This window comes from Scleropages formosus, chromosome 2 (genome assembly GCF_900964775.1).
Source record: "Scleropages formosus chromosome 2, fSclFor1.1, whole genome shotgun sequence".
NCBI lineage: Eukaryota > Metazoa > Chordata > Actinopteri > Osteoglossiformes > Osteoglossidae > Scleropages > Scleropages formosus.
In genome coordinates this window covers 33,709,159-33,720,608 of record NC_041807.1, presented here as the reverse complement: position 1 = coordinate 33,720,608, position 11,450 = coordinate 33,709,159, and the positions used below count along the sequence as shown (strand labels likewise).

Here is an 11,450-nt window from a genome sequence, read left to right as displayed (position 1 = left end):
GAAGGAAAGGTCAGACTCACAGGCGCACGCAACATTCAGTATCCTCTTCCAGCACAACAGAAATCTAGAATATCTCCCAGAATATTGAGACTGAGTGAGAAAGTACTCATTACGTTAACTATGAACATGGATGGCAACTTTCAAAGTCTTGAAGGCCATGTTTTTAATCTCTTGCAGGTTGTTGTTGCTCATCATGGAAAAAAAAAAAAACATGACCAATAGACAGATGGTAGTGTAGTGGTTAGGGTTGCTGCCTTTGAACCCAAAGGTTGCAGGTTTGATCCCACCCCTGGCTGTGGTATCCTTGAGCAAAAGGTGCTTACCCTAAATTGCTCTATACATTACCCAGCTGTATAAATAGTTGTGACATTATCAGTGTAAGTTGCTTTGGAGAACAGCATCAGCTAATGTGTTCCCATGTATCTCCCCTGCTTACTGCTGTGTATTGGCTTCCTATAGCTGCCCAAATCAAGACCCTGGTTATTGTCTACAAATGCATCAATAGAACTGCTCCCAGATGTTTGTAAGACTTAATCAACTGCTACACCCCAGCCAGGCCCCTTTGTTCATCTACTTCTGCTTGCTTGGTGGTCCTGTGCACAAAAGGTAAAGCATGGAGGTTCTTGGTTCTGGCTCTGTTGTGGTGGAATGACCTCTCCCTCAGAACTGCTGAAACTCTGCCTACATTCAAGGAGGGTCTGAAAACTCATGTTTCTGGATTCACTTTGCCCATCATCTCTCAAGCTCATGTAAGGTATAAATGTTCATGCACTCTAACTTCATGATCATCCCCAGATAACCCTTTACACAGCTACTCCTGTATTGTATGTAAATGTTTGTGTACCTTTTAAAAAAAAAAAACTGTAGGAAGGTGATCAGGATTAGTCTATCCTGAGTTTTACGCACCTACTTGTGCGATGAACATCGGTGTATCAAGTGGAAAGAAACAAACTAACTTTACTTAAGAATCACACGTGCAACTATGTCTCTCTTTCTCTTAGTATAATGCACACGTTGTATTTCTCTGAGATGCATGTTGCTCTGGAGAAAAGTGTCTGCTAAACGAATAAAAGTAAAAGTGAAGTAAATGAATAAATGTAAAATAAAGGCACAAATTAATGACAAGACCAAAAAAAAAAAAAAATTTAAACTTTTGTTGAATATGCCTCATAGATGGTGAATGATCAAGTTGCTGCAGCCTTTCCATCAGCTACAGTAGGGTATAAAAAAATGGTTGTATACTACAAGAAAGACTTGAGGGCATTTGAAGCACATGTAAACTTTCGCCGTGGAAAAACACATAAACCGAAATACAGCTTGAAGCTGAACAAAGGTTACTAAATGAAATCACTACAATTCACTGCCTCAGTGCAAACACTGTGTTACTATATAGTTCCCAGAAAGGCCACAAGGTAAAACCAGTTCACAGTTCAGGACACTAACTCCATATAGGGCCGTGTGTAGATCTGTGCTCCCAACCCTCCTTTGAATGACTGAATTACTTCAGTCAGTTGATTATACAGTGTATAATAGTATTGAATTCATTATCCATTTTTCTTTCATAGTTTCTCAGACTGTGTAACTGATGCCTCAGTGCTCTGCTCCCTGCACCCATCAAATATTGTTTTGCTCAGGGAAACTATTAGAATAACAGAACCCGTAAATAGCAGTGGCAGTTATGACAAGTGGCTGCAATGAACACCAGGAAATTAAGAAGTCTCTGGAATTTAAGTCTTGCTAAGTCTGCGGGGGCTCGTTCTACTTATAATGCTTCAGCTGCAAGACTGCTGGCAGAACTTTAGTATGATGAAGCACCTCAAAGATGCTGTGACAGGTTAAAAATGCTTTGGGGTAAATCAAGCAGGCTTTATATACAAACATGGAACACAGACTGTGCTTTCTGAAGGTACTAAAAGATGTATTAAAGATACAGGAGGCAATTCACCACCTCAGATATCGAAAGCATGGATGGTTAAAGAAGAAAAAACCTTCTAGTGGTTTCTGCCATGCAAATAATGGATCATTTGAACTGATCATAGTCCGGTATAGTCTATGTGTCACAGTTCACAGCAGATGCTTTTCCAAAGTGGCAGCCTTTAACCTCAGAAGTTAAGAATGGTCCGTGAATAATTTCCCTGCAAAGAAGAAACATCTCTTCCAGCAGTGATGGAAAAAATATATTTTATATATTCTGCAGTGAGAAGTGCAAAAAGTGTAGGGCCAAAGACTCATCCCAACAAGACCGAGGTGATGAAGGTAAAAACAACAAGTAATAAGAACATAGTTGTACAAAATGTGGAGCTGGAGGAGGTGAAACACTTCAAATATCTGGGTAGCTACATCTCAGCTGACAGCAACACCGAGAATGAGATCTCCACCGGAACTGGTCTAGCAGCACAAGAATTCAATGGATTGGAGAACGTCTGGAAATCATTGGTTTTGCAGACCTGAACCAAGATGAAGATCAAGAGGTCAAATGTCTGATCAGTTCTACTCTATGCTGCAGAAACCTGAAGGATCAGCAAGAAGTTAGAGAGCTGGATTCGAGGCTTTGAGGGGAGGTGTCTTTGACGCATCTTGGGAATACGTTGGGAAAAACACGTCAACAACAGAAAAGTAAGCAGATTCGCAGGCGTCAACAACATTGCGGATGAAGTGAAAAGGAGACGATGGAGGTGGTTGGGACATGTGCTATGGATGAGCAAGACCAGGCATCCACATATTACCCACAGACGGACACCACCAGGAAAGAGAGGCTGACATTCTTTCTCTTCACGATCGAGAAGGAGAGGCAAGCAATTGGCAAGACCTGGAATGAAGTCACCCGGCTCGCTCAAGACCGAGATGGATAGAGAAGAATAGTCGGCGCATTATGCTCCAGTTGGAGTGATGAGGATTAACTAATTCTGTAGTGAAAAGGCAACTTTGGGATGCTGCCTTAGAAGCAGAGTTTCAAGGATAAAGTCATATCTGGAATTGGCACCTAAAAAAAAATGGGCAAAAGAAGACAGACATTGGACAGTGGATGACTGGAAAGAGTATTATGGAGAGATGAGTCTAAGTCTTCGCTGTTGCAGATGACACTGGTATTTGGCATGTACTATTTAAAGAAGTAGCCAACTGAAGACCTGTAAGGTATCTGTTTCTCAAACTACAGTCTGTTTCGAATTATTGTGCAGTTGTGCATCTGGGCCTTCAGCTTCTTCTATCCTGGTTAGATCCAGTTTTCCCTCCTCTCTCAAGACAGTAGTGGACACCTTTGTATGAAATCTTCACTTTCTTGGCAATCTGATGTATAGACTAAGCTTCATTTCACAAAAGAACAGTAGACTAACATGTTTCTTGGGAAAGCTCTTTCGTTTTGGCCATTTCTGAACCCAGAAATTAACTTTAGGAATGTCAGTACCTTACAACCCAAGGAAAGACAGTTTACTTTCATTTTTTAACAGAATAATATTTCAGCTGTGTTAAAACAATTACAAAGATTTCTCTATCGTTAGGACCACTACCAACAGAGTTAACCATTAGGACCCTGGAGTAATGGCTGCTGAAAATGGGGCTTTGCAGTCATATGTGAATAATAAATTAAAAATCAGTCATTTCAATCAGTAACAGCCATTTGCAACTTTAGCAATGATGTCTTGCCTATATTTTTAAATCAATTAAATGGTACCTTGATTTAAAAAAGTATGAATTCTTTCAAGAACTTGAAAATGTCTGGATGATTTCAAACTTTTTCATACTTCTTTGTTGGTATGCATATACTATATATATATGTATGTTTACACACACGTGTGCATGTGCGTATATACCCCCATTAGTCCTGGATGAGATGTTTCTTCATTGCAGAGAAATTATTTATGGTCTATTCTAGTACAGAATCTATATATGGGGACTTGAACCACTACCTTTAGGTTGCAAACTTGTCCTAAATCACTACATTACACGCATGGACCCTACATCAGCACAATGGTCCGAAGAGACATTGCTATGCATGAACCACTTACAGCAGTGGATCTATACAAGCAGTACATGCATTTACGTTTTGGGCCCTAGCTGAGAATAATTCAAACTATATTTGAATTTTATTCCACTTGGTTGTGTTTTAGTTTTTCCCACTTTCCACTGAGGAGGCCGGCCGGTGGTCACAGACGCACCCCATGCCGACTCAAGATGACCAACCGCCATGACGGACGGGACGTACCTCGATGAACGGGGAACTCAAGCTACCATACAGCAAGTCAGTGGCCACTGTTACCTGTAAACTGACTCAGAAGTCCTATTTAATCTAGAATGCCCAGGAGGGGTGGGAAGCCACTGGCCCTTGGACCCCCAAAGGTTTTTTCTCTCTCGACTTTCAGTTGGGAGGTTTTATTCCTTTCCTCTGTGGCCAGTAGGCAAACTTATAGCTCCATAAAAGTATTGATAATGTATTACACCAGTTCTGTAGCTTCTTTGTTTCCTTGTCTGATGTATTTGTTTCTTTGCCTTATGCTTGCGTTCAAGCGCTCTGTCACTGCGTGAGAAGAATGCTCTGTAAAAATAAATTGGATTGAATTTAATACATTTTCAAAAATATATACTGTATTTGCACATGCAACCACAACTAATATTATTGGTGTAAGAAGAGGGGATGATTTCCTCCTGTGTTCAAACAAGACACATGTGGCTGGAGGGGACACACCCAGGATGGGACGCCAGTCCATTGCAAGGCACCCCAAGCGGGATTCGAACCCCAGACCCACCAGAGAGCAGGACCTGGTCCAACCCACTGCACCACCGTGCCACCGCGCCCCCCCCTTCTGGGGTAACAGTATAGGTAAAATACGGTGTATTTGTATTTACATTATTCTGACTTTTTATTGTCTTCTGATCGCCTTGAATCTCCGCATACTCAGAGTTTCCTGACCTAAGGCAAACAGTGGGTTTTTAACAGAACTGTATTCTGCTTCCATTCAGCAACATTTTGCTAAGTGTCACCCGTGAGGTCACTTAATCACTCGAAACCAGATGATGCTGTGAATCATCATTATTTGTTTTTATTTTTATACTTTCTTCATCGTTTCTAAAGAGGAACCCGTGTTTTTTTTCCCCGCATCCCTTGTTTTATACTCCCCTCTGATAAACTTGTATCGCTTAATGAAAATGCCACTGATGTCTTATTCTCACGATGTTCCAGGATCTCTTGCCATGATGCTGCTTATGTGATCGATGGACAGTGACATACATCATTTGCACCTTTCCTTTTGTATCTTCAAGTATTATTTGTAGTCTTCTTCCATACGACTAAGTCACATTGCTACTAAGGATGTCTTAAACAGTAGTTTAAAAACAGCTCCTTTCAAGCATGAAACGACATAATTACATTCCTGCTATAAACTGAAGTGTTAAGCCCAGTGTTAATTCAAGTAAATAAATACATTTAAAATAAACAGGTCAAGCTGAGTAAGTAAAAGGTAAAATCTGTGAAATTCAAGCTGGAGATAATGCAGAATGAAGGTATTCAAGTGAAGAACTGTCCTTTACCAGTTCCGATTCATAAGCAATTTCTTCACTTGGTTTTATGTTGGTGTGGAGTGCAGGGTCCATACACCACTGGCGTGCAGTTAAGTGCAGTGAACGGAGTCCTCCTAGGACACACGCGGTGGTCTCCATACATCTGCGTCGTCCCCCAGCTCACATCCCCACTAGCGCTCGGACCTTGCAGAGACCCAAGGACGCCTTCATGCTCAGCCAAGAGCAGGGCGGTATGGAGTGCACCTCTGTCCAGAAGCGAACCATCTCTTCTGGGGACGTGTGGTGCACGGATACCATGGCCTGGTAGCAGCAGCGGCTGTACGGCACACCAGGGCCACCCGAGAACAGTGGGCAGTGGTGGGGCACGATGCCAGCCTCCAGGGCGGACAGGCCCACAAAGACGTCCTCCGGTGGCAGCGGATCTGGGAGGGGCAATGTGGACGCCGCCTGCAAGATCTTGCGAGCTGCAGCGCGGGACAGGATGTACGCCGTTCCGCTACAGTAGTCCGGGAAGACCTCGGGGGTATAGGACAGGGCGGGAAGGTAGTGACGGCTCGTGGGCTTGCGCTTTGGAGGCACACGCACGTGCACCCGACCGAGGTACAGGTCACTCTCCGTCCTGTGGTTCCTGTTCAGGTAGTGAAGGAGAGCACCGGCGTTGAAAAGTACGTCGTCGTCCACTTTTGCAACGAAAGGCACCTCTCGGCAGAAGCGGTGGACCCAGCCGAGCAGAGAGAGCGTTTTCAGGGTCAGGTTGGCGTAGCTGTCCAAGAAGCGGCCCTGGACCACATCGCCGTGATCTCGTGCCTCTGCCACCAGCTGTTTGGAGAGTCCAGGGTCGAGGCTTTGGCCCACCATGAATAAAGTCATGACTCGCCGCCCCCTCACCTCCGTCTCCTCTCCCCAGGTCTCCCTGATCACCTGGCGGGCCTGCCAGTGGGCCGGAGCAGTGGTGACCATGACGATGAGGTACGGTTTCGCTCGCTGGCAGACAAGAGGGCTGGGCATCAGCAGGTATTCCTCGGGTGGGCTTAGAAAGCCCCTGTTGGGGGGGCCGGGCCCCACCCACACCCCGGCCACCCCTTTGGTCCTGCTCATGGAGACGGCCCAGGACTCGATGGCATCCACAAAGAGCAGGGTCGACAGGGCGGCCAGCAGCACCATGACACACGCGAAGGTCACGGCGCTGCCCTTGCGCTTCCAGAACTGGAACCTACAGCCTCGGACCACTCGGCACACCATCCCCGCCAATGCACCGGGAGTTCTCTGCTCGCTGGCCAAGACCTCCGCTGCCTCCTCTGCGCAATCAGGCCCTCATGTGTCGACGTGCGGCGCTGCCAAGCAGGAAAGAGACCATGTGTGAGGATGAGAGAAAGACCACCGCAGGCCGTCCATCCACCGTACATCTTAAAAGAAAGACAAAGCAAGACCTTCTCTTCTCACTGCATCTTCAAACCATTTCTCTGCATTCTCATCACCTACAGGGTAATCTGCAGCTACTGTGCTATATGTATTTGAATGTATTATTAAAATATTAAATACCGGGGCAGCTGGTAGTGTAGGGGTTGGAGCGACTGCCTTTGGACCCAACGGTTGCAGGTTCGAATCCCCACTGCAGTACCCTTGAACAAGGTACTTACCCTAAATTACTCCCATCAAACTACCCAGCTGTGTAAACAGGTAAATAATTGTCAGAAGATTAACATTATCAGTTACTCTGGAGGAACGTGAAAAGGTGAACGAATAAAATGTAAGTACGTGAACAATGCACACTGTTTGTTATACAGAAGCGGTATTTTGTGTGACACTAATGTGATAGGCACATGCACACATTGACGCTTGTCCCGAGCGGGGTTGCGGAGAGCCGAAGCCTAACCTGACAACGCAGGGCGCAGGGCTTGGGGGGGGACACACCCAGAACAGGACGCCAGTCCGCTGCAAGGCACCCCAAGTGGGACTCAAGCCCCAGACCAGCCAGAGAGCGGGACCCGGTCAAACCCACTGCACCCCCCCATGTAATGTAATATGGTTAGTCCCATATACTAGTTAATAATCACACACACACACTGTCTGATACCGCTCGTCCTGGGGAGCTGGAGCCTAACCCGGGCAACACAGGGAGCAAGGCTGGAGGGGGAGGGGACGCACCCAGGACAGGATGCCGGTCCGTCGCACGGCACCCCAAGCGGGACTTCAACCCCAGACCCACTGAAGAGCAGAACCCGGTCAAACCCACTGCACCACCGCACCCCCCTCCCAGTTAATAATCACTCTCTGACGAAAGAATAAAGTCAATGTGAATGCGATGTACGCAGTGTCACGGCCCACAGGGACAGTATCCCTACAGGGCAAAGAAGGCGCCACTCAGTGCCACCAGACCAGACCCGTGCACCTGAGCATAATCTGGAGGTTAGGAGTAAGCGGCTGAGGATAGGTCGCGGATTCTTAATCGGCGTTTCTACTGTGCTTCTTGGCGATCGTTAGTTACCGGTTTCCTCACCTTTTTTTGCATAATTGCTCATGTTCCAATCCCGAGTGCCCATCCTATCACAGGACTTAATGACTACAGACCTGTCACCTTAACATCTGTGGTCATGAAGTCACTTGAAAAACTGGTGTTGGACTACCTGAAAGACATCACTGGACCCTTGCTGGACCCCCTGCAGTTTGCTTACCGAGCAAACAGGTCTGTGGATGATGCAGTCAACATGGGACTGCACTACATTCTGCAACATCTGGACAAACCAGGGACTTATGCGAGAATCCTGTTCGTGGACTTCAGCTCAGCCTTCAACACCATCATCCCACACCTCCTCCTGTCCAAATTAACCCAACTCTCCGTGCCCACCTCCATCTGTCAGTGGATCACCAACTTTCTGACAGACAGGCAGCAGATAGTGAGGCTGGGAAAAATTCTCATCCGAAACTCGCACAATCAGTACTGGAGCCCCCCAGGGATGTGTGCTCTCCCCACTGCTCTTCTCCCTGTACACCAACGACTGCACCGCGAAGGACCCCTCTGTCAAACTCCTGAAGTTTGCAGACGACACCACACTCATCGGCCTCATCCGGAATGGCGACGAGTCTGCCTATAGACAGGAGGTCCAAGAGCTGGCTGTCTGGTGCAGCCATAACAACCTGGAGCTGAACACGCTCAAAACGGTGGAGATGATCGTAGACTTCAGGAGAAACACCTCAGCATTATCCCCACTCACCATCATGAACAGCACTGTGGCAACAGTGGAGTCATTCAGGTTCCTGGGCACCACCATCTCACAGGACCTGAAGTGGGAGCCCCACATAGACTCCGTTGTGAAGAAGGCCCAGCAGAGGTTGTACTTCCTTCGCCAGCTGAGGAAGTTCAACCTGCCACAGGAGCTACTGCTGCAATTCTACTCTGCAGTCATTGAGTCCGTCCTCTGCACCTCTATAACTGTCTGGTTCGGCTCAGCTACGAAGTCAGACATCAGAAGACTGCAGCGGATAGTTCGGACTGCTGGAAGAATCATCGGCACATCCCCCCCAGCTCTCCAAGAACTGCACTCGTCCAGAGTCAGTAAAAGGGCTAGCAAAATCATTCTAGACCCCTCACATCCAGGCCACTTCCTCTTCGAACCCTTGCCATCTGGCCGGCGCTACAGAGCACTGTGCACCAGGACAGCCAGGCATAAGAAAAGTTTCTTTCCTCAGGCCATCTACCTCATGAACACCTAAATCTCTCCCCTAGAGAGTAAACCGTGCAATATTTTTTTTCAGAACTGCTTGTCCCATAAGGGGTCGCAGGGGAACCGGAGCCTACCCGGCAACACAGGGCGTAAGGCCGGAGGGGGAGGGGACACACCCAGGACGGGACGCCAGTCCGTCGCAAGGCACCCCCAGCAGGACTTGAACCCCAGACCCACCGGAGAGCAGGACTGTGGTCCAACCCACTGCGCCACCGCGCCCCCCAAATAAATAAATAAATAAATAAATAAATAAATATCCCAAAGCACTTTATTCATCAGCACATGAAAGTCTTCTGGAGCATTTACTAATCCAAAAAGCATCACAAGATGTTCTTAGTGTCCACAATACAGTTATCCACTTAGAATTTTTTCTTATCCACTTGGAATTTTCACCCAGTTTTAGATGCTGCACAGGCCCAGCTTCATAAAGATGATGGCATGGTGCAAGACTTTCAAAGCTGTAGACATCAGAGGAAGAGGCTATATAGCTGTTCTTAACTGTGATGGTGTTCACACCTCAACAGTCAATAATAATATAAATAATAATATAAATATAATGCTATTTATATTTATAACTATTTATCACATTTCTCTTACACTCCCTTGCATTTGTATCTAGCGACTATTTTTGTACTATTTTTGTATATTGGGTACTTTATATTTTTAAATATTTTTTATCCCTTGCTCACATACTCTATCTTCTCATCTGTGTCTTGTCACTGTCATTCTGTCTGTGCTGTGGTAGTTCCTGTCACCAAGACAAATTCCTTGTATGTGCGAACATACTTGGCAATAAAGCTCGTTCTGATTCTGATTCTGATTCTGATTCTATCTACTCCTTTCGTGTTCCAGTCCAGGTCCAGCGTTCCAGTCCGGTATTTCGCAACACCTCCGTGTTCGAGTCCTACGCGAATATACGTTTTACTTCTCACCTTTGTGCGAATAGACTGTGTGTGTCTCCTTGTCTCGCGTTATTCGTTTCACCCCCTGCTCGGTACTTTACAGTTCACACCGCGCACTTATAAATACACTCTGCACGTGAGGGTCTTTACTTTGTGTCCGAGTTCGGATGTAACAACAACAACGCGCATCCGTCCATGTCGGACTCCCTTCCAGACACAGCCAGGCAGTGAGGCACAGAGTGAACGCAGTAAAGATCTGGCTTCTGCAAATTAGAAACGCAAATTTAATTACATGTCGGAAAAGAGGAACTCGCACGGCTCGAGGGTCAACAGAAAAAACGGGGAATATATAACTTATAAGTAAAGAGGGCAATAGTGTGACATTTCAAAATGTAGACACGACCTCTCGCTACAACAGACACGTGACGTCATACCGGCGCATCACAAATATTTTTAAAAGAATTTTATCGGAAGCGCAGATCAATCATGTTCATGTTTCCGTTCGCTGCTACTATATCTATGTCACTCGCACGGAAACCTGAAGAAAACGCGAGTCCATCGCAAATGGAATCGGAGACGTGTCGTTAACACAAACCTTATTCGCCGCGAAGATGCGGCGGTAGCCGCGGCTCATCCGTCTCGGGCTCTCGGTCTTTTGCGTTCTGCCTAGTTTCGGGCTCACAGCTGTCACGTGGTGCTCCGCCGACAGGGGGCGCTCTCGCCCCTCCGCGAGCCCTGAGCGCTCGCCTCGCGCTCTCTCTGCGGGAGCCTCGCATCGCTCGCGGAGCGCGACTCTCAGCTCGGGTCTAAAGCGGACGAGTGTCGTTAAGCATCCTGGCTGTGTGATGTGGAGATGGGAACATCCTCCAGTTTCTTTATGCGCTGGAATTAGAGGTGGATAGTGAAACACAAGCGGACTGGACTACTGCAACTCTCTCCTGTGTGGCCTTCCTTCTACTGCCATCAAACCTCTGCAGCATCTAGAAAACGCTGCTGCACGAGTTGTGTTTGACTTGCCGAAGCGTTCCCACGTATCTACTCATTTCTTTGCACTGGCTCCCTATAGCTGCCCAGATCAAATTCAAGACCCTAGTTATTGTCTACAAATGCATGAATAGAACTGCTCCCAGCTATTTACAAGACCTGATCAACTGCTACGCCTCAGCCAGACCCCTTCGCTCGCCTACTTCTGCTCGCTTAGTGGTCCCATGCATGAAAGGTAAAGCGCGGAGGTTCTCGGTTCTGGCTCCGTTGTGGTGGAATGACCTTCCCCTCTCACTCAGAACCGCTGAAGCTCTGTCTACAT

General features: G+C 46.8%; 1 protein-coding gene across 1 annotated transcript; it reads right to left on the bottom strand.

The window, feature by feature from the left end:
* Positions 1-5,009: 5,009 nt before the first annotated feature.
* Positions 5,010-10,803, bottom strand: b3galt4 (UDP-Gal:betaGlcNAc beta 1,3-galactosyltransferase, polypeptide 4). Its single transcript, XM_018762263.2, has 2 exons — positions 10,740-10,803; positions 5,010-6,851 (listed from the first exon to the last, which is right to left on the bottom strand). Exon 2 carries the CDS (start codon positions 6,757-6,759, stop codon positions 5,677-5,679), a length of 1,083 nt encoding a protein of 360 aa, XP_018617779.1. The 5' UTR covers positions 6,760-6,851; positions 10,740-10,803; the 3' UTR covers positions 5,010-5,676.
* Between the last annotated feature and the right edge of the window lie 647 nt (positions 10,804-11,450).

What these genes read in the sequence shown, in the direction of transcription:
- b3galt4 (XM_018762263.2), bottom strand. Translation starts at nt 6,759, where the DNA reads ATGGTGTGCCGAGTGGTCCGAGGCTGTAGGTTCCAGTTCTGGAAGCGC.